Consider the following 23,171-nt stretch of genomic DNA (forward strand, 5'->3'; position numbering starts at 1 on the left):
GGAAAACTGAACTGAGATGATGCATCTTTCACTGGCTTAGAGTTCCGTTTGTGCCAATGATTTGAGTTGGGCATGTGGTGCACAGCCTGTGATCCACCGCTTTCGAGGTTGGGTTGGTGGAGAGAATATGTGCGTGAAAGATGCCCATCCACACAGCTGCTGCAATTGAATTGCCGATCTGTTTTTCGTAGGTTTTAAATGAATTCGCCTGCGTGTGTGTATGTATGTGAATTATCTATGGCCATGCGTCTTTATCTCGCACGCAACAATACTCGTCAAGGATTTTGCCGAACATCCCAAGCTCGACGATCCTGCTCTTCGTTTCGGTTCATGTCACACTCCGAAGCAGAGCTGATTAATTAATTATCCATCAATTGGACAACAGACCGTGGTTTCCCATCTCAGAAATTCATCGTGAATCCGCGAGAATTCCGTGCTCGTAAATGCTCGCCTGACCGTGCGCTGCCACCCCCCGCCACCACCACTCCCCGTTGCGCGTGGGGCTGCGCGCAGATGTGCCACCTGCTGCAGTTCCTGTGCGACTGCCAGCTGCGGCACCGCATCGAGGCGCTGGTGGCCTTCTCGGACGGCTTCGTCATCAAGATGCAGGAGAACCAGAAGTTCCGCTACAATGAGGTCATGCAGGCGCTCAATATGTCCGCCGCGCTCACCGCTCGCAAGACCAAGGAGTTCCGCTCCCCTCCCCAGGAGCAGGTGAGGATCGAGCGGGGGCGCTGGGGCTGGTCTCCGTCGCCACTGTCATCGTGCAATTCGTAATGGATTGCAATCGTGATGCCAATTGTCATTGTAATTGCGGCTAACGGTGCTGCCCTATTTGTAGCTGTGTTTACGGGTGGAAAGTGGGCTTTAGGTGGCAACCGCTTTCATCTGTGCTTCACCTTCCTGGATCAGCAACCCAGCTTTCAACCTCTGCTGGATGGGGAAGTTCTTTTGTCACTGGGCTGAGACCATCGGCTCGCTGCACTTGAGAACCCTTGCTTACTCGCAAGCGGCTGGCCACGTTTGAACTTTGGGTCTCAGTAGTATGTGCGCAGTGCTGCTTTTAGGCTTCACAAGTGCACTCGGCCGCCTAGCTTTAAATCGCACGAAGAAATGAATCAATTGCTCCAAATAGCAATTGAGAGGTGTTTCTAGGACAGCATGAGAATCAAGAGGAGAATGAGCGGCCCCCTAGCGTGCACCATAGGTGGGAGGTTGAGAGAGGAACACTTGTTGGTAAATAACTGCCGAGTGTGATATCAGCGAGCACCACGTGTTAGATATGCGCACTTCCACGCATGCTGCAGCATTGCATTCCATGCTTTCCACCTACACATTCGGTCCTCGTTGCTGTCGCTCTGCGAAATTCATCATCTTGTCGTCTCCCCCCCCACTCCCTCCCCTCTGTCCCCTACGGTTCTCTCTGTAGATTAACACGCTGCTCAACTTCAAGAATGGAGAGAGCGAGGAGGAGTGCCCGTGCCCCGATGATGCCCGAGAACTTTTGCTCGACTTCCATGACGACCTGCTGCTGCACTGTGGTACGTGTGTGTGTGTGTACACGGGCAGGTGCGTGTGTGCGTGTGTGGGGAGGAGGAGGAGGCTCATAAAAGATGCAACTCGGCAATTGGAGGCAGCCACCCTCCACCAAGCAGGGAGGGCAGGGAAACGGGCAGGCACAGTGGGGGAGCGCAGGAGGTGCATCTGCCAGTTGTCGAGGTCAGTTAGCCCATAACACCTGGCTCTGTCCCGAGACTTCCTGCTGTCAAACCCTCGACACATCACGTGGCCTTAAAGTTCACCCGTCTTGATACAAGTACTGCGGTTACAGCATCGATAATAATTAGTGACAAATGACAGTTTTGTTGTTGAGAAGCACAGAATATACATAGCTCAGCGACTCCGGTCTGTTAGCCCACGTCACGTCATATGGGTCTCTCCATTGACCTACTGCCAAGAGCCTTCACCACTCCCCCAATCCACACGGTCTCAAGTCACCTTGCATCGGAGGCAGGTTCTCCGATCAAGTAATTAGCACCCGAGCCTACCGAGTCCTGGCATAAGCATCGTACCGGCGTCACCGTTGCTTCGTCACGATTGCCGGCCGTTGCTGTACGTGTGTGCATACGTGCACGGTGTGTTTACACGCATGTGCACGCACGTTCCCATTGGTGCACACTTGTTCGCGAGCGTATGGAATTGCGCGTGTGTGCCCCCGTGTGCCTTTGCGGGAGCAGTAATGTAGCGGTTAGCACGCTGTGCTACAAACCTGGCCACCCGAGTTCGATCCTCACTCACGGCCAACGGTTACAATTATCTGAATCGGTCCTGTGCCTCCCGTAGGTCGACTCAGCCTCAAATGATTACCTGGTGCGGTGCATTAAAACATCGCCACTAAGGGAGACAAAGGCGGCCGAGGGTGGTGCTGCCGCCCACCCCCTCATGCGCCGTTCCGGCCTTCATAAGTGCTCGCTAACAGCACTTGCCTGAACAGTCCTTTAAGGCTACACAGGGGATCTTTATCTTTGTCTTGTTGCCTTTGTGGGAACCGCAGCAGACGACCGTTCACGTGTGTGTGTGTGAGGCACCGTTACGAGTAACAGGTTTGCACTCGGGAACGTTACTGTTGTTTGTACAATGCCGCATGTGCACTCCCGCACACGCAATCACGCATCTGTCTTCTTACTAGGACTTTCCCGGATTTATTTCAGGAGCCGTTTAAACTGCCTGGAGGAGGGAGTCTCATGGGAGCCGTGTGCCAACGAGTTAAATTAAAATGCGATGTGGGGTGGCTCTTTATTCATGGAGCCTGCAGCCACGTAGGCAACAAGTGTCTGGCCCAGACAGGCTTAACTCGTCCTCATGTCCGATCAAGTAAATTCTTTCGCCAGCTCCCCAGAGGGCATCATCTTTTGCACGAGCAGCCATTCCCACTCTCGTCTGTCAGAGCGCAACCAGTTCACGTGCGTGCACTGATGTATTGATGGATTTGTCGCGTGGCTTTGCATTGGCTTGAGGAAGACGGGCCCGTTAAATCCAGTGCGCTCCAGGCCCCTACAAACGGGGCTTATTTCACTCTTTGCTCATCATTTCCTGGACATTGAACCATGTGGGCTGCGCTGCCTGTGGTGTCATGGTTGGAACACTGCTCTTGCATTCCAGACGTCGCCAGTTCGGTCCGCTAAACATGGGGACCGTTTCTTAAGTTCCTCCACCGCTGTCCACCCAGCAGTGTTACCTTTGAAAACTGGGTGACGAAATAAGTCTAGGACAAGTATGTACAGTAAAACCTTGGATTGCGAGTAACTTGGTCTGCGAGTGTTTTGCAAGACGAGCTAAAAATTTTAATAAATATTAATTTGATAAACGAGCGAGGTCTTGCAATACGAGTAGCACGTGTATACGCTTTGTCTGCCGAGCGTCACGTGATCACAACTGATATACGAGTGCTTTGATATACGAGTGCTTTGGATTACAAACACGTTTCCGCAACGAATTATGCTCGCAATCCAAGGTTTTACTGTATATATGTATGTTGAACTTATTTCTCAACGTAAGGAGCCAACCGCACGCTAATCGGAGGTCGGGGGGGGGTGCAAGAGTGCAGAGCCACCTGGAATGAATTGTGCAAAACTCCGATTGCTTGATGCTCAATAATTAATCGTTGTGCTTTGGACCGTGCCTTGGTCTCAGACATTACGTTAAATAGTACACGTTGCAGAACGCTCAGTTGGGGCTAAATTGAGTATCTGGACTGGCCTTGGAATGTTCTTGTCCAACGCCCACATATGCACGCGAAATATTTGGAGCCCTTAAAGACTTTAATCTCTTGCCTGTCAGCGGCTGATAGATACTTTAGTTTGCGAATATTAAAATAGGATCATACATTCATTTGGTGACGGTCCCGAGCGACATGCGGTGAGTGAAGGTTTTTGTATTGAGTGCATAGTCGTAGTAAAAAATACTGTACTTTATACAGTGGCTTTCGAAGCTGTGCAGAGTCGTGTGCGGTTCAAGGATTGTGCTGTAAAGAGGCCCATCTCCTCGAATCTTTTGTCCAGCTACCAACCCCAGCGGACCGCGAGTGTCATGTTCCCTACACCATCCACACACCCTGCTTCCAAAGAGCTGGGTTATAGGCGTGCTGAGTCGTGCATTTTGGTTCATGTTGTTGTAATATGTTCAGAGCCCTAAATAATTTTTCGTAAAAAATGCATTTTGTCCAATTCGTGACACGTTTACGACACTCGTTCCACTCCCTTTTGGTGAAATCGTGGCCTTGCAGAGGAAACCTTTACGTTTTATTTAATTTCAGGAATGGATCTTCCCTTCACTTCAGAATGCTTTCTTCCATCTGGCAATACCTGCGTGGCAGAATGGTCCAGCGCCAGAGCCGAGGCAGTTTCGCATTATTACGGGACGTGTTTCCTCAATTCATGAGCAGCATTCCGTCATTGGGGCGTGTGGTCGCCAGGCTGAGTGTGTCGAAAGGCATGGTGGCACACTCCTCGACAAAGGTTCCGGCAACGATTTTGATGATTTTGTCACCATGTGCATCGGATGAATTGGAGCCTGATTGGTTGGCTCTGACCTTGGCCGAGCATAACACCATGATAATGATATCACAATGCTGTGGTGGAATCCCCATGCCCGCCTCATAATTTATGATTGGTTGACATCGGCAGAGCAAACATGCGCTCCAACCATTTCCCTTATGAATTGCAGAATTACACCCAAATTTACCTTGTATTTAAAGTTAACAACCCTGTAAACTTTTCTCTCTCTCGCCAAATGTTCCACAAAGCTCCGTTCTTTTTCATAAAATGAAGCACTTCAAAATGTAAATTACAGGTAAATTAAATACGAATCAATAAAACAGGTGTTAAGATGTTAAAACACTAAACAGAAACCTTTTGCAAGGAATCATGTCTGCATTAACCACATATGCTTGTGTTAAACATGCTCTGATAGTATTTAACATCTTAACCCCTGTTTTGTTGCCAGAAAGGGTAAAACCTATTCTTATATTTTGATGCTCGCAAGGGAGGTCCCATGACGAATCAAGTGAATTTGCATTTCGATAACCCTCTTTGGAACGGCATCCTCGCCGTGGATTTTCCATTCAGCCTTTGTTGTCGACGCCAGGAGGCGAGCGGTGCGGTGCGGTGCTGCATTTTTGTTTCTGTCCCTAAGCGCTGAGAGTCGTCGCTCTGTGCACCAGGGGTGGAGCTCGAGGACGAGGAGGAGCAGGAGGACGACCAGGACGCCTCGCTCTCGGGCCGCCTCATGGCGCTGGTGGAGCGCGTCAAGAACCTCAGGAGAAAAGACGGAAACTCTCAAGCGGACGAGGACGATACCAAGCCCAGTAAGCTGTCGGCAACGGGGAGACCTCGGAGCGACGGCTCCGTCGCGTCACTTAGCGGCGCAGCATCGCTATCGTTGCGGTTGGGATTGTGGAATGCAGTCAGGTTTAGGTCGATAGGTCACCACCGACTAGCCCACTGACGCCACCACGCCTTGTCATCGCTTGCTTTCCTCTTACCAGGTACTTCAGCCGCTGCGCAAGTCGGCATCTGTTCAGCCAGAGTCGACCCTTATAGTATTCCCACTGTCTCTGGCTTTCTGCCTTCGCTTTGGATGCTGATCCCTTGATGAAGTGGCTTGTTAGTGGGCTCAAGATAGCTGCATACCAAAATATGTTTCCACAGTATTTCGGTTGGCATACCACTTAATTTGCTTCGCACAATTACACACATAGTTATCGTTCGCTCAGACCACGTCACTGCAAATGCCACTCAAACTAAAATAGAATGAGTAACGGGAGAGTGGTCATCTCCTGGTGGCGCTGAGCTGGTGGTGGAAATTCGATAATTGTATGGTAACTTAACAATCTGCTCGCAGTACTGCATTGTACAGGCTTGAAGGCACACGCATGACCATGCAGATGGCTGCATGAACAAACCCTGCCTTCAGAGTGCTGGATTCCACACGTATGTGGTGGTCCCAGCGTGGGTGCCGCAGTGGTGAGATGTTAACTCCCTCGCCTGGTATACAGGATGTCGTGGGTTCGATCTCGACCCTGACGATGCCTGTATATCTCTATCCCCGTGGACGCGTGGATTTTTCTCCGGATCCTCCGGTTTTTCCCTCCGCATTTAAAAGCATGTATTTAAAGTATTTGGCTGCTATAAATTCCCACGTGATGATAGGCCACTTCGTTGAGCTATCATTTGTGGCCAGGTCGCTTCTGAAAAAGAGCTACGTCGCTCAGTGGGTCTTACCTGGTAAAATAAACAAAAAATAGTTAAATGTTTAGTCACCTCGACCCAGCCACGTAAAGAACCACACACCCTCCCTGACAAGTCGGAGACACAAAACGCGTACGGGCGGAAGGGGCAGCTCCCGCGAGTCCAAAGCAGGGAATCACCCTGCGATTGCGCAATACCCACGAGGTCCACAACCGTTGGGTTTATTTCCGCGAGCCGTCTAAAAAAGGTCCAGGACTCCCGTTGACTCTCCCGGCCACTCCATCTCGTGTGCCCCCCTTCCTCCCCTCCCCTCCCCTCCTACACCGCTCCTCAATTCTATCCATGACAGTTGCTCTCCTGGCAAGACCACAGGCGTGTTGGATTACGGTGGGCAAGCCATTCCTCGATTATAATTAGGGGCTTAATTAGGATAGCAGATTCGAATGCAACTGGCCACTGTTTTTGACAGTTAATCTGCTTTGGTTGGAATGTGATAAGGTTTCAATCGTGTGGTGCATCGTCAGCTGGCCTCAGCCATCTTGAGTGTTTGTTTACATGTGCATTCACTGTGCTATTTATATTCAGGTTCATTAAGAAATAATTCGTATCGGTAATTTCATTGACTTCCTCAACGCGATGCTTAGCCTTAAAAATAAATGGGGAAAATGTTTTCCGAATGATTATTTCATTATTATTATTATACTTATGAAGATTGTTGTATTTCACAGCCAAAATAGCATGTGCACACGCACACAAACTGGGGTCAGCTGATGAATTTGGTTTTATATTTAATTTGGAAATAAGAACATAACATTACGGCCATATTTTCCCCTTGTAAGACACAAGTAACTTTGTGACCGGCGCACGCTATAGGAAGATAAAGAAAATTGACCATGAAAATCAAGACAGAGGTTTATCATGTGGAATTTAATAGTAGCCAAATGCCCTAAACGCATGTTTGTAAATGTGGATGGAAAAACCGGAAAACCCGGATAAAAATCCACGCGACCACAGGGAGCACATGCAAACATACAGACGTCAGGGTCGGGATTGAATCCACGACTTCCTGTATACCAGGCGAGGTAGTTAACATCTCACCACCGTGGGAAGTGAGCTGAAGATGAGGAACGGAGAAAACAGGAGCAAAGGGTCAAGTTTCAAGTTTCATTAATTAGGTATAGCCATGTGAGCCATGCGGCTCTTGAGTCGGGTGCAACCGCAACGAACAAAATATGAACGGAGAACATCTTAAAGCGACGACGCGCAACAGAAACATCCTGGATAAACGAGCAAATCTTCCAAATAAAACCCACCGTATTACAACGCTGTGTGCAAAAATCCCAGTGTGATGCAAGTCAAACAATAACAACCATAAGACAGTTTAACACGTAGGCTTTCGCGACCAATATTATTCATAATCAACGTTTTTGGGTTTAGATCGCGTTATTTATAAATGTGTCGTAACCCTCCACCACCCGACACGGCCAATCAGTAAAAAAGTGTCACGTTGACAAAAGACAAATTAGTTCACTGCTTTAGCCCACCGGTGTGTTGAAGCGCAAAACCACAACATTTAGAATTTGAGTACGACGTTTCGCTGGTAATTGCATCCAGCATCATCGGGCAATTCGCCATTCTGGCTGGTAATTGCATCCAGCATCATCGGGCAATTCGCCCGATGATGCTGGATGCAATTACCAGCGAAACGTCGTACTCAAATTGTAAATGTTGTGGTTTTGCGCTTCAACACACCGGCGGGCTAAAGCAGTGAGCTAATTTGTCATTTGTCAACGTGACACTTTTTTACTGATTGGCCGTGTCGGGTGGTGGAGGGTTACGACACATTTATAAATAACGCGATCTAAACCCAAAAACGTTGATTATGAACCATAAGACAATTTAGATTCAAGTTATGAGGCCAACTCCGCGCTTCCGTCAGTAGAGATGAGGATGAGAAGGAGGCTTCATGAGGGTCTCGACGCTGATTTTCACAAGGGGCAGCGGGGGAGAGGTTCAGAACGTGGGTGGCCAAACAGAAGTCACGTGATGTACAAGAGGCTTAAGCTAATTGAGATACATCGATACAATAAGTACATTTTCAGATGAGATTCAATTTTAACCAATGCGCCGATCCAATAAAGTACCAATGGCGATAAGCTCCATCTAGATGGTACTTATATGTGAAAGTGTTTGCAATGGTAAACGTATCCAAACGAGTTTATTCACGCACAGAGGTAGTTTTATATACAGAAGATCATAGACATAACACGCCAGAGTCTCATCTTCACAAATGTTCATCATCTTCTGATTTATACTGGTAGGAACGAAGTGGACAAGACCACCAATAGATTGGCATGACCCTGTCCGACAAGATGGCCGCCCGCTCCCCCTGCGATCTGTGAATTAAACAAGATGGCCGTCGCTTCCGGCGCATCACGGCAAAACTTTAAACTTCACTTCAAAATTACTTTACTGAAACGCAGCACGTTTTTAAAAAAAATTACTTTACTGAAACGCAGCACGTTTTTTTAACACAGAGACAAGAAACATTGGTGGGAGGGCTGGTGGGAGGGGTGGTGTTGAGGGTGGTGTTGGGGGGTCTTTAAATCTCACAGCGTTTCTTGTCAAAACAAACACTTTTAATTAACGTTACACTAGAATACAGTAATTTTTTCTTTAACTCCTCTATACCCGGTCGATATCCCTGTACCGGTACTAAGTATTATTCCTACCAGCCCACCCCGCAGGGTCCTGTTTTAGCGAAAAAGTGGCGATGTTTTCATTACCAACAGTGGCAACATTTCCAAAATGATGTGGTCCAGCCACTTTAAAGATAAGAATCGGGGTCAATCAGGTGTGGTCGCAGTCCAGATTGAAACATCTTTCACACACTGCTTCCTTCTGCCCTCGCTCGCTCCATCCTGCCCCCCGCTCATTTAACCCCATCCCAACTCCTTTCTTTCTCACTCTCCCTCTCTTCCTGCATTCTGTCTTCCTGTCCTCCATTCAATCCCTCTCTGCTTCCTTCCTCGTCTCATCCCTCAATTACCCCCTCTTACTTAATCTGCTTCCCTTTTCAATCCCAATCCAAACCCATTACATAATTCATTTTTCTTCAGTCTCTTTTCCTCCCTCCTTTTAATCTCATCCCTAAATCCCTCCTGTCAGTCTTTCTTCACTCTCCCCGTCCGTCCTTCCCCTCACACGCTCTTCGCTGTATGTACGTTGAACTTCTTTCGCACCGTACGTAGCCAAACCCTGATAATTGGAGGTGTGGGGAAGGACAACAAACTGAACACCAAAACATTTTCTAAAGAAATTAGTTTTCAATCTAGATATAAAATGCATCGCTCCAGTGGTTTCCTAATGTCGGAAGGAAGAGCGTTCCAGACGGCCGCAGAAGCGCGTCTGAAAGCGCGTGATGCAGTGACTGCCTTTGTTCGATGGCCAGCAGCCAAAAGCCGCTGTGAGGATGACCGCAGTTCTCGTGATGGTTATGCTCCCCTACCCGCCCCCTCCGCTCCTCACCACCGCGCCAAACCGTGTTTGACCCCCGGCAGACTGCCTGCAGCAGCTCATCTCGGGGACGCTGGTGCGCTGGGCGCAGGAGTCGCACGTGGCCGACCCGGCGCTCGTCACGGCCATGTTCACGCTGCTCCACCGGCAGTACGACGGCGTGGGCGAGCTAGTGCGCGCCCTGCCGCGCGCCTATACCATCAGCGCCGCCTCCGTCGAGGACACCATCACCCTGCTGGCGGCGCTCACGCAGATCCGCTCGCTGCTCAGCGTGCGCATGGGCCGCGAGGAGGAGAAGCTCATGATACGCGGCCTAGGGTACGCGGCGGGCTCAGCCACGCCGGCGGGGGGCACCGGCTGCGGAGGTCGCGCGAGGGCCCCCCGCGGCGTTTGGTTGCGGTGTAGGCCGACTGACGATGGGCGGTGGCTCAGCGACAGTCGCGAAGCCCGTGTTGGACCGCCGTAGTTTCCTTTCCGTTTGCAGAAATACTCACCGGGGAGCTGATTGAACACGCCAAGCAGAATCGTAGCGTAGTCTTGAACGTAGGTGAGGCTTTTTTTGGTAAATTAACTGTTGGTTTATTGTCACCATGTAGGGGAATTGGTGTTGTTCTATGGGGAGATTGACCTCTATCATAAGAATGTGTAATATTCATAAGCTCAGGACCCCAACCAAAGTGAGCGATGCCTCACAATCATTTGAGCAGGAAAGCACTTCTGACTTGGACTTTGCCCATACTCGCGAGTGAGAGGTGTTAACGTGTTAAAAATTTCTCACAACAAAACACATTGATAATCCTGAATAATATGCCTTGCAGGGACATCATGAACAACAAGGTTTTCTACCAGCACCCCAACCTCATGAGAGCGCTGGGCATGCACGAGACGGTCATGGAGGTCATGGTGAACGTGCTGGGCGGGGGAAAGTCCAAGGTGCGTTCTTCCCCTTCTCCATCACGGCCCCGGCTCCAATCCACTCTCTGTCACACTCGGCAATAGGCTGCATCGTTGGTGTAGCCGGTCTGTCACGTTAGTCTGCCGCCCGTTGTCTGCAGCTTTCTCTCTCTGTCGCGCTCAGCAATGCGCCGTTTTTATTGTTCATTGCTGTCCGTGTGTGGGGGCCTGTGCCCACAAATGTATGTTGAACTTCTTTCGCACCGTACGTAGCCAACCGTCCTAATCGTAGGTGCGGGGAAAGGATACCAAACAACGCAAAAGCAGTTCTAAACAAATTAGTTTTCAATCTACATTTAAAAATTAATAGCTCCGGTGGCTTCCTAATATTGTAACGAAGAGCGTTTCAGACGGCCGTAGAAGTGCATCTGAAAGCGCGCGATGCAGTGACCACCTTTGTTCGATGGTTAGCCAAAAGCCGCTGCGAAGACGACCAAAGTTGGAGTGATGGTTTATACTTCTTGACGAGATCAGCCAGGTATCGTGGTTCATTTGTGGCAAGCTCTTTTAAGTCCGTAATGAATGTGTGGAACCCAGTAGACTTCTTATTTGCGTGCGGCGTCCACCAAAATAACATTTCTTCTGCGGTCGCACAGACGCATGGTCACTCTTCTCCAGCGAGATTTGCCTCGTGACCGTGCTCCTCCCCCCACAGGAGATCGCGTTCCCCAAGATGGTGGCCAACTGCTGCCGCTTCTTGTGCTACTTCTGCCGCATCAGCCGGCAGAACCAGCGAGCCATGTTCGAGCACCTCGGCTACCTCCTGGAGAACAGCAGCGTCGGGCTCGGTGTGTGGCCCAATCGTTCGGTAGCCCCGCACTCTAAACTTAAACCATTTTTATTATTTTACTAGGTAAGGCCCACTGAGCTATATATCTTTTTCTCAGAAGCAACCTGGCCAGAAAGGATAGCTCAACGAAGTGGCTTATAAGGTGGAAATTTGTAGCAGCCAAAAACTCGCATGTTGATTCTAAATGTAGAGGGGGAAACCGGAGGACTTGGAGATAGTGTCACACGACCACAGAGAAAACACACAAACTCCATATATATAGGTGTCAGGGAAAGGATCGAACCCATGACCTCTTGTATACCAGACGAGCGAGCTAACATCTTGTCACCGTGGCGCCCCACTATTGTTCGGAACGGGCTAGGTTAGCTGAGGGTTGGGTATGGATCTGATTTGAGTTGGCAAACTTGGGTTTGGGGTGAGCTCTCTAGGCGAGGTTAGGTGAAGGCTTGATTTGGATTAAGCAAAGTACTCAATTGGGATGATACATTGCAATCATTGCCCCCTCCTGGCATACATGCCCAATTGCAGGCCTGGAGCCGACTTGTGCCTATAGGGGGACAGCTGCAACTGGGAGTGCCATTTCACATGTTTGAGATTAGATGTGATCAGATGTCATGTAAAGTGCTACCGGGACACCCTGGGTTATAGGGCACTATATCAAAAACAAATATTTGTAATTCGAGCGTCTAGCCTGGCACAAGCGCTGTGGTAACATCACCGCCACTCAGTGATGATGGACAGCTGCTGCTGCTGTTGTTGTTGTCGGTGTGCTTGTGTGTTTTTGTTTTGGGGGGACGTGCAGTGCTTGAAATTAAAAAAACATGAACAAATCTGCAAACGCATTTTACCATAACAGCTAGAGCATCGGCTTCCATCCCGCCAACGCAGACTTCAGACGCACGCTACAAAGACTCACGGAATCCGCAACGTACGCGTGATTTGTCGTCCGTGTTTTTTTTGTGGACGTCGCCCGCAGCCTCCCCGTCGATGCGCGGCTCCACGCCGCTCGACGTGGCCGCCGCCTCCGTCATGGACAACAACGAGCTGGCGCTGGCGCTCCGCGAGCCCGAGCTGGAGAAGGTGCGCACCCCATGGGCCGGCAAATCGCCCCGCACGGCTCGCTTCACGAGGGGGGGGAAGTCCTCGCCGAGATCCCGAATCTCGAGGCTTCTTTTACTGCGAGCGGGCCTTGCAGTGGATGGGCATGCATTGTAAAGCGACGGGGAAAATCTATGAGCCTCCGTAGAGGTTTTTTTCTTTTCTCGTGTCATTTTACCACTGTCCACATGAAAGTCCTTCAGACAGCAGGACTCAGAGATCAATGATGCGTGTGTTCTTCCTCCCAGCCCTTTGACAGCTCAGAACCTTTAGCCGTGCTTTGGGTTGTCAGGGATGTTTTGAGTTCCCTGGGTGGTAAAGTGGTGTTCATGTGGTCAGCTTCAATGGCAATGAGTTCCTGCTGTGATTCTCTTCACGTTTTTATAGCACTTTAGGCAGGCGCATGCCTTTAAGTTACAGCCTGTGGCCGCTTGCTCTGTTGGTCCAAGTCCGATAATTGTCGCTCTATTTAGGAAAGGCTTTTCCTAGAAGATCCTACACGGCATGTTTGAGTATTTTTTTTTTCAAATGTTGTTCCTGGTGTACTATCAGCATCAAGTTATGAGACGAATAATCCATTTGTGCGTGACCTCATTCTTCTGAGAATGGTTGTGCAATAGGCTTTGACAGAACATATTTCTGAAAAACTCTCCAATTGGCTCCGTCATCTTTACACAACAGGGGCGTGCTTTACAATGTACTTGCTGTGACATTGGTCTTAGTGGCACGATAGTCAAACCGCGATTTTACATTTTTCAGCCAAAGTGGAGAACCATTTTTAATGTAAAAGCTTCCTTGTGCAACCATTATGTGTCCGGGAAGGAGACCATTAACTCACTAATCTGAGGACCGTATTTAATTATGGGGTGGCTACCCGCATTCAAATCCAGTCTCTCAGGGATGCTGGCTCATTACCGTGACCTCTGAACCTATTGGCCACCTTGGCCCAATTCTGATTGAGTGATTTTGCATGTGATGATACTGGAGTACCAGAGAATAAATCCACACGTACAGTTTAGTGTGAGGAAATAACTTTAAAGTAATAGTAATATTTTTTACTCGTAAGGCGTATTTCATCCGTAGATCCCAATGCGCGGTATATGTATGGTCTTCCTGATTTGTGTGTCTCAGACATATTCATTTTAAACAAGGAAAATTCAGAATAAATTAGTAATTTTCTAAAAAGTACCTTTCATAAAAGAGTTTTGACATGCTTTATAATGTCTTTCTTGGCGAATTATAAATTGTCGTTATTAATTACTGAAATTATTATTTTTATCTGCTCAGGCAGCCACCTGTATTAGAGAACATACTCAAGACTTGGAAATCTGCGAGTTAAAATCCCGGTCAGAGATTGACTTGGCCTATCATCTCTGCACAGTTCATAAAATAACTACCAATTTGTGAGAATTCGCTGGTGATTGTTCTATGGAGGGACTGGCCCCTGCCTTATACAATTTCCAACCCTGGCTCAGTGCCACCAGCAAAGACGAACATCGGTCGACGCGTGTTTGAACAGACCCTTTGTTGCATCTCTCTGATGTGTTTTCGGGTCTTGCCGCGAGTCGTACGGCAAGACATCCTTCGTCCGACTTTTCGCTCCGTGTGCTGGGAGCTTCTTGAACAAGTGAAATGCAACGGGCTTAAATCCATGCAGGCCAAAAAACACGTGAGACAACCTGAAAACGCATCGGAGAGAGCTATTGAGCACAACCGCGAAGAACTGCGCGGAAGTACGTGTTTATCGTTACGTGATGCGTTCTGCTCTTATGAACCACAATACCTTGTTGATCTCGTCAAGGAGCATAACCCATCACGCGAACTCCGGTCATCCTCGCAGCAGCTTTTGGCTAACCATCAAACAAAAGACGGTCACCTCATTGCGCGCCTTCAGATGCGCTTCTGCGGCCGTCGGGAACGCTCTTCCAATACTGGGAAGCTACTGGAGATATGAACTTTTAAATAATCTAGATTGAAAACTCATTTCTTTAGAAATGTTTTTTTGTGTTTTTTTGTTTTCCTTCCCCACACCTCCAATTAGCATGGTTGGCTACGTATGGTGCGAAAGAAGTTCAAGACGCATACATATACGTGATGTTGTGTTGTTTGCCGCAGGTGGGCCGCTACCTGGCACGCTGCGGCTTGCAGAGCTGCCCAATGCTCCTGACCCGCGGCTACCCCGACATCGGTTGGAATCCTGTGGAGGGGGAGCGGTACCTCGACTTCCTCCGATTCACCGTCTTTGTCAACGGTGCTGATTCTACGGCCGCTCTGAAGGCTTTGTTATACACGCTGCTTGTAGCAAAATTAAAAGCCATCCTCATTCTACAGCACATTCTTTTGTATGTCATAATGACCCATTGCCACCACCACCATTATCATAATCATCGTCTTATCGCCCGCCCCCCCCCTTACTGGCTACTGGCAGACTCTTGGACGTTTGCGGGCCAGGTGCTGCCAGTTACCTTGTGCCCCACAGGGACAGCTGCCACTGGGGGTGCCCTTTTAAACGAGTTGAAATGAGATGTGATGATGTAAAGTGCTCTGAATCTCCCCGGTACTTAGGGCACAATATAAAAAACAAATATTTCTGATGATCATTAACCAACAACGCAATCGTCACCGTTTGTACGTTTTAACTATATACGTAATGTTTCATCCGTCACTAACAATATAAATGGGTGGCATAGACATATTATTTGATGTTTCTTTAACATTTCCTGTAGTAGTAGCATATCCCGGTATGTACATGGGTTACACGTATTTATACAATCATGCATTGTATACAGTGTTCAACACAGGCTATATCATAATTATTGAGCGGTGTTCTGTACATTTGGCAAAAGTATAATGAGGTTGTACCACAATATCATCTTATGTGATGCACTAGATAGCGCCCATGATAATACTAATAATAATTTAGGTTTTATATTGTGGCGTCATTTTTGTAACTGCATCGCACAGTGCTGTGCAAATCGAATAAAAGGAGCGTAGGAGATTCAGATGTTTTCAGCTACCACAGTGCTGGATTACAGGCGTGCATAGCCACAATCACCGTCCGGCTTGTGATTTGATGACCTTATCCCCAGATTGTGTCTGTGACTCTTCTGTTGTGAAACCCCGCTGGTTGAATCAGAGATTCACAGCTCTCTGATGTGACTTAGGGTTGTATACTGCATATCATTTCACCCGATGCCTAATGTTCCACTCGGGGTGCGGTTGGGAGTTTTTTTAGAAACTGAATTTTCATGCCGAAACAATGCACGCATCGGAGAGCTACACAGCACAAACTAAGAATTGTATTAGGAAGCCACTGGAGCTATGGCACTTTTATATCTATATCGAAAACTAATTTATTGAGAACTAATTTTTGTGTTTAGTTTTTTGTCCTTCCCCCCCGCTCTTCTGATTAGCATGGTCGGCTACGTATGATGCTAAATAAGTTCAGCATGCATACATACATACGTACGTAAAACCAAAAAAAAATACTTTTTATGATAGAGCACAGTATTCTGTTGACATCAACGATTTCAATTTGTGTGTGGCTCATGGAGAGAGCAGGCGAGAGCGTGGAGGAAAACGCCAACGTGGTGGTGCGGCTGCTTATCCGGCGGCCCGAGTGCTTTGGGCCGGCGCTGCGCGGAGAGGGTGGCCAGGGCTTGCTGGGCGCAATGAAGGAGGCCATCACCATCTCCGAGGACCCCGACCGGGACGGCCCATCTGCCTGCACCGACACGGCGCGACGACCCATGTACGTCTCGCGTGCCGCAGCCTCGTAAGGCACCAGCCCCCGGGGGGTCGAGACAAAGGGCTCCGTTCTACGTTTTAACAAAAAAATGTTTGGAAATGCGCAGTGATGCAGTGCATTGAAACAACTGGGTTCGTGTGATGTGCAATTTGATGGGCTCAGCCTTGTTCACCAGTGGCATCACTACAAAGCGTTGTAACATTTTTAGCAATGGAGTGGATTTGGTAAAGCCCAACTGTGCAGTTCGAGTGATGGAACATACAAAGGAAAACTCATCTGCGCAGCCTGATGAAGTACCACTAGCTACTAGGATTACGCCTCTGGCCTATTTGGAAAAGTTATTTGACGAGATGCCCTGCTTTCTGTTTTGGAAAACAAAAATTGTATTTCTTTGCTTCTTTTAACGAAGGCATAATTCCTGATTTTTGCTGTGCAGGGCGAAGAGCGTAACTGAAAAACCTCTATTATCGAAAGTTATATTCAGACCTTTTGAGTATTGTTACCTGTGGAGGACGATAAGACTTGTCATGCTCTAGGAGACAGCTAGCAATGTGGAAATTCAGAATGCGTTTGTTGTAGGAATGTATTACAGGTGAAATAAAAAAAAAAGCGAGAGGCTTAAATGGGCCAGGCACAAGCGTGTGGATGGTGGATGGCAGGTTACTGAGACGGGGGGAGGCATTGAAGGTCGGATGGCGAGACACTGTGAGGGCATCGCTTGGAGGTCGAGCGATGAAGTTGCTGCGAGAGCTCATGAGATTTCGCGGCGGAAGGGAGGAGGAGAGAAAGCAGTCGCCAGATCTTGTTGTGAAAACAACAACGTTGAGTTCACAATATTCACCGTGATGGCCACCTGACTTTAGTCTTGCATTGGAAACGCAATTGAGATGTCATTTATAACGGGGGGGGGGGGAGGGGGGTGGAAGTGCATCTAAAATGGTATCCCTTCAATCACTTACCCTGCTTTATCATTGCATTATTTGACTTCTTTCGTTGTGTTTGATATTTTGGTTATTTCGGCAGAATTTCGAATTATCTGCTTCAAAATGTTGATATCCGCATTCTTGTTATTACTAGTAACATTCGTGTTGTTATCTTCCTGTTAATACCTGTAATCTACCACAAGGCCACACTTCCCTCATAGGTGCCTACAAAGTCGGACGAAGGACTTGATATCATAATGCACACACATTTCTCCCGCTACGATCCCACCGTCCCCACAGCTAAGGACACGTTGCGTTTTATTGCTCAAATTGCCATCTTGTGTTGCCTGTCTTAGTTTGTGCCCCTGAGCCAATGGTAAAAAATGTTTTTCTTTCCTATAGCAGGGCTGGTCTTACCTGATGATGCAACCACTCTTGATCCCAACTAACTATAGCCGACTGTGCGTGCACGTGAGAACACCGTCTCTCTCCATTGCCCGGGTTGCCCGCCCCACAGGGCTGTTTGCCACCGCTGGGTTCACGACACTAACCTTCAATTCTGCTCTTGTGCATTCTTCTTTGTTTACAGGTTCCGTGTGCGTGTGTGTGTGTTTGTACATCTATATATATGTGGAGCGGTAGTGTAGCGGTTAGCGCTACGCTGCGCTACCAACCCAGAGACCCGAGTTCGATTCCCGCTCACGGCCAACACCAGTGATGATTATATGAACCGGTCCTGGGTCTCCCCTAGGTCGACTTAGCCTCAATTGAGAACCTAGTTCTTTGTGTAAAAACATTGCTACTAGGGAGACAAAGGCGGCTGGGCGTGGTGTTGGCCACCCACTCCCTCCTGTGCCGTGCCGGCCTTCATAGGTGATCGCTAACAGCACTTTCCCAAACAGCATTTTAAGGCTATACAGGGGATATTTGTCTTTGTACCTATATATAACCAAACACTTGCGTGATGTTTGTTGTATAGAATATGAAGTAAGTTATCCGCATACGCTATACATATAAACCGATAACCAAATCACAGATCGCTAACCGTGCGGAATCAGACAGATTTAACTGCCGCTTATTTATCATCGAACACGTGAGAGAGCCATGCTCACTCGTTGCTGTTCGATCCGAGACTCAAGAATGGCCCTCAGGAGGAAGCTATAGCTCATCTCAGTCGAGGGACAGCTTGCATCCATGCGCAGGCTTTTTTGCGGTTCGACCGCGTGGCTCTCCGAAGTTTTTTTTATAATTGTACCGCGCGTAGTTCGGCATGATGTTCGACGTTTTCGCTGCACACGCCGAGAGCTTCAAGAACTTAAGGAACTTAAGCTTTCGAGCACGTGGAGCAGAGACATCGGACGGGGATCTATTCAGCCCTCCGACGTGCTTTTGGGTTGCCCCAAAGTGCTGTTCGGCACGTGCTGGGAGGTAACTTGAGGAACAGCATTCAAGGGCTGATTCCAGCGACTAAACGGACCTCCCATCGTGTGCTGCGAGCCGAAAACAAATCGGAGAGTCACGAACGCTCGGAGAACCATGCAACGCTCTGTCATTTGTTAAAGCGTGACACCTGCAAGGGCCGCACACGATTGCCATGTGCAGTCGCAAGTGATTCAACGAGCGTATGAAATAATGTAAACATTGACCTATTCATTTTTTGGCGCGTTAATTTTCTTTGAACGTCTCTTCTCGGTGTGCTGTGCAATGTGCTGAACCTGTTTGAATCATTCCAGATTACTCCAGGACTGGAATGATGAATCGCAAATAAACAGCTTTACGTGGGGGTAAAGTAAAGTATATGTTTATTTTATCACCCCATGGCTGCCATTACTTTTCCTACTCCTCTTCCTCTTTTACTCACCCTTCCAGATTAGTGGCATCAGTAGGGACAAGGTACCCACCCTACTCCCACCCCCATTTTAAACAACTAACTGAACTGGCCTTTTACCCTCCTGATTGCTGACCATTGGTAAATCCCGTGGTAATTTTTTGTTTTAACAATTTTTCCATCCGGTTTCTCATCTGCTGCTTGGTCTGTGCTTCAATGGATGGGGGCCGTCCAGCTTGCTTTCCATCCCATGACAAATGTGTTTTCACTGTGGGTGCAGTGCCTCCCATGTGTGGTTTCTTGTCTTTTGTTTCTACTAAAGCATACCAATACCTCCCCTTGTGTCTGTCTCCCTTTAATGTTTGTTATCGGGAGGGTCGGGGGGGAGTAATACGGATGAGGCGGGCTGGGGAAACGGGTAGAGTACGGGGGGATTAGGGAAGACGGAGGACACGGTACAAGCGTCGGCTAACGACCTCCATGCGCATTTTATATTTCCAGGGAAGACGAGGAAGAGGATGAAGAGGCCGTCCACATGGGCAATGCCATCATGACGTTCTACGCAGCGCTCATCGACCTGCTGGGCCGATGTGCGCCCGAGACGCACGTATGTTTTTTTTTCCTGCTGTGCTCGAGTATTCAGGCGGTCAGCACACGTGTGTCACTGAGCCGGAGTCAACGGTTGCGTCCCTTGCGGCCGTTTGGAAATATCTACGGCAAATTGCTCATGCGCTTTTTTCGCGTGTACACGTCCTGGCATTTTGTCCGTTCACTACTGGATGATGGTCTGCCCACGCCTTCACCGCCGGTTCCCCACGATACCTCGCCTCACTACCCTCGTCTTGAACCCTACGCAGCGACACTCAAAATCTACTTCGTACACCAAGGTCTTGAACTGTCACAGCCCCACGTCGGTTCTCTGCTGTCGCCCCCTCGCTGTGGAACTCCCTTTGCACATCCGCAACATCAAATGCTCTCTGACTTTTAAGAAACATCGATAAAGGCCTCTATCTATTTGGCCAGGGCTTTCGAGCAGCCCTGAGCTTGGCTCCGCGCCTCTGAGTTGTTGACTTGTCTGTAAAATCGGGCGCATTTTGAACGTCATTATTATTTGACCGCACTTTACCGTACCGGACAGTGTGGGTTGGTGAATGCGGGGAGCAATGACGCAGGAGCATAGACATTCAGCGCTGCACAGATATTGCCGGGCTGCCCTCTGCTGACCACCGCATAGCCCCGCAAGGCCCGCGGCAACCAGTTGGTGCACGGTGCTCACCTACCCATCCTGACACTGGCCAATCCTCAACCCTGCTTAGCTTCTGAGATCTGACTAGATCGGGCGCATTCCCAAATTATTTTGTAATCGGCACTAGGGGACATCCGCAATATCAAATGTTAATCAGGCGCCCTGTGTGAAATTTAATGGAGCTAAATCAATAAATGTAATTGAAAATGTGTGCGGCACAGTTATAGTAGATCATGGGACCTCCTTTGCCAGTACCAAAATATGAGATTAGATTTTCCCCTTTTTTCTGGCAACAAAACAGGTGTTAAGATGTTAAAACACCAAACTAAAACCTTGTACGAGGTATCATGTCTGCATTAACCACAATACTTGTGGTCAGATTGAAAACAAAAAACATACTCTGACAGCTTTCTTTCAAATGGTGTTAGACCAGAAGACGCCTGTTTTGTAGCCAGAAAAAAGGGGAAACCCTGTTCTCAAGATGGATAGAGTGGACACTTGTTACTGACTCGGAAGGACACAGAAATATATCTTGTGCGGCACAGGAGAGTGAATGGTCCAAAACGTTTTCAACATTACCTGTGTTTCGTTGTAAAAAAACAAACAAACCAACATCACTTTTTTCAAATTTTCTTGCTGTGGTTTTCACACCTGATGATGATTGCTTGTGTTGCAATCGAAACGTCGTGAGAATTTTATTGTTTTCTTTTTATTATTTTATTATTTCCCTTCTACGTGACCTTACCAAAAGAACCAAGAATGTAAACCAACATCACGTTAAGCAACGAGACGCTTCCGTTATGATGCGTTGTCAAATTGTCAAACAGCATTTGTCACCGTAACACTTTATTACGAATGTTGAGAGAAGATCATTAAATAATGTTCCCAGTCGAGATTGGAAGTGTGGCAATCGATGTTAATGTGACTTTTGTGGATAAAAAGTGAAGTTATCCCAAAGACAATCTCTAAGGCTGTTGCGCTGATGGCGTTGGTGATAATAATGCGAAGCCATGAGGGAATCAATAGGCCATCAACAAAATATCTATGGCGACAGACGATTTGTGCCGTTGGTGTGTGGCCGTAAATGCGCGATGTACTTGTGACCGCTTAGTATGTAGATCAAGAAGTACGGTTTTGTCTGATGTATGTGTTTTGTAAAAAAGAGCGTGGAAATTGTTCTGCAACATTCCTGATAAGTCTGGCTCAACATATTGTGCATTCTTCAAATGCATTGTGCATTCTTCAAATGCACAATATGTTGTGTTATCGATACATTCAAGTCAGGTCAAGTGTGCTCTTGCTTGAACGTGGGGCAGTGCTCATTTGCGTTTGTGTCCATAACATTCGGCGTACATTCCACATTTTTATTCAGATCAGTCTCAGGATAATCACAGGAGCATCATTGTTGAATCTCACAAAAATGGTGGCGTCAGTTTTACTGAACCTCGAGAGTTGATCCATCCCCTGACCAGAACTCGTAACCCGAGTTGAACGCTCTGCCAAAAGACCACAGCCCAAGTAGTTTCACTGCACAAAGTAACAGATCCTGCGCAGGGCATTTGACGCCCGCTTTAAGGTGGCGGCGGCGGCGGCGAGCGACGTCAATTCTTGAATGCGCCCTCGTGTCTCCGTAGCTCATCCTCACCGGCAAGGGCGAGGCAATCCGCATCCGCTCCATCCTGCGCTCGCTCGTCCCTATCGGGGACCTGGAAGGGGTCATCAGCATCCCCTTCAAGATGCCAACCATTGACAAAGGTGCGTTGGGCGTGCATCTGTCTCCTCTTGACCGACTGTGTTCCCGTGGAACGTCTGAAATTCCGTCTCCAGTGTTGCGCTGTATCTGTCTCTGGTACAAACACTCGTGTAGGGTGAAACATGGGCCAAATATTTATATATTTAGTTTCTTGTTTCGTTATTTATTTATTTAAGCCCACCGCAACGGCGGCAGTCCTTCGCCGCTCAGTGGTAGTGGCGTGGCCACGGCGCGCTTGGGACACTTTTTACGTACGTACACTGTATTTGAACAATTCCGTGCGTGGGTGTTCGGCCAGCGTGAGAAACCTGGAGTCCTCGAAGGAAAGCCATGTGCATGAGAGAGGATAGAGCACTGAAATATTCGCACAGTCAGAATAACTCTACTGCTCTGGCCACCTCGCACTTATTACCAGTGACATCTCCCCACGTAGCGCTTCTAATCTGCACAAAATCACGATCAACCCTCACAGGTCAGGGGGGTCGGCGGGAGTCGTGGTGGGGAGCGGTTGGTAAAACGGACGAGAGGGAGGGTGATTGGTTTGCATGTTGAACTTCTTTCCCGCCGTACGTAGCCAACCGCGCTAATCGGAGGCGCTTACCGTGCGTGTTGGGCTCGCGCCTGCTTGCTTGCTCGGCAGATGGAATGGTGATGGAGCCGGACATGTCGGCGGGATTCTGCCCAGACCACAAGGCGGCCATGGTGCTCTTCCTGGAGCGCGTGTACGGCATCGAGACGCAGGACTTCCTGCTGCACATGCTGGAGGTCGGCTTCCTGCCCGACCTGCGCGCGGCTGCCGCTCTCGACACCGTGAGTTCCTTCTCCTCGCCTGCCTGATGGCCAGGGCCGTTGCGCTAACTCCGGTTCAGCCAGGCAGCGGGCTCCAATCTCGGCTTTTGCAATTGCGGGTGACAAGTGAAAGCCCGAAGGTAAAAGTGTAGGCCTGCAGTTGCTTGCTCATGCCACTGGTCTCTACTAGAGGTCTAGAGAGCCCCTCTAACGGTTATTTTGGCCTACTGTTCCAAGCTGGCTGAGTGCACTTGTGTGAACATCAGCACCAATGCGGC

General features: G+C 48.6%; 1 protein-coding gene across 10 annotated transcripts in view; it reads left to right on the forward strand.

Annotated features, from left to right (window-relative positions):
- LOC144933589 (ryanodine receptor 2-like) overlaps positions 1 to 23,171 on the forward strand; it is a 318,383-nt gene that overhangs the window by 198,869 nt on the left and 96,343 nt on the right. For 6 of the 10 annotated variants that reach the window (XM_078858546.1, XM_078858550.1, XM_078858549.1 and 3 more), the window contains exons 38-50: positions 514 to 714; positions 1,430 to 1,541; positions 5,222 to 5,365; positions 9,809 to 10,082; positions 10,583 to 10,697; positions 11,374 to 11,506; positions 12,485 to 12,588; positions 14,722 to 14,857; positions 16,168 to 16,357; positions 19,011 to 19,061; positions 19,607 to 19,712; positions 21,986 to 22,106; positions 22,745 to 22,914. In XM_078858546.1, the coding sequence (XP_078714672.1) occupies positions 514 to 714; positions 1,430 to 1,541; positions 5,222 to 5,365; positions 9,809 to 10,082; positions 10,583 to 10,697; positions 11,374 to 11,506; positions 12,485 to 12,588; positions 14,722 to 14,857; positions 16,168 to 16,357; positions 19,011 to 19,061; positions 19,607 to 19,712; positions 21,986 to 22,106; positions 22,745 to 22,914 (1,857 nt within the window). The remainder of the gene's footprint in view (positions 1 to 513; positions 715 to 1,429; positions 1,542 to 5,221; positions 5,366 to 9,808; positions 10,083 to 10,582; positions 10,698 to 11,373; positions 11,507 to 12,484; positions 12,589 to 14,721; positions 14,858 to 16,167; positions 16,358 to 19,010; positions 19,062 to 19,606; positions 19,713 to 21,985; positions 22,107 to 22,744; positions 22,915 to 23,171) is intronic. The other 4 variants (XM_078858553.1, XM_078858554.1, XM_078858555.1 and 1 more) reach the window with 1 other exon arrangement.

The sequence above is a fragment of the Lampetra fluviatilis genome, chromosome 7 (genome assembly GCF_964198595.1).
Source record: "Lampetra fluviatilis chromosome 7, kcLamFluv1.1, whole genome shotgun sequence".
Lineage (NCBI taxonomy): Eukaryota > Metazoa > Chordata > Hyperoartia > Petromyzontiformes > Petromyzontidae > Lampetra > Lampetra fluviatilis.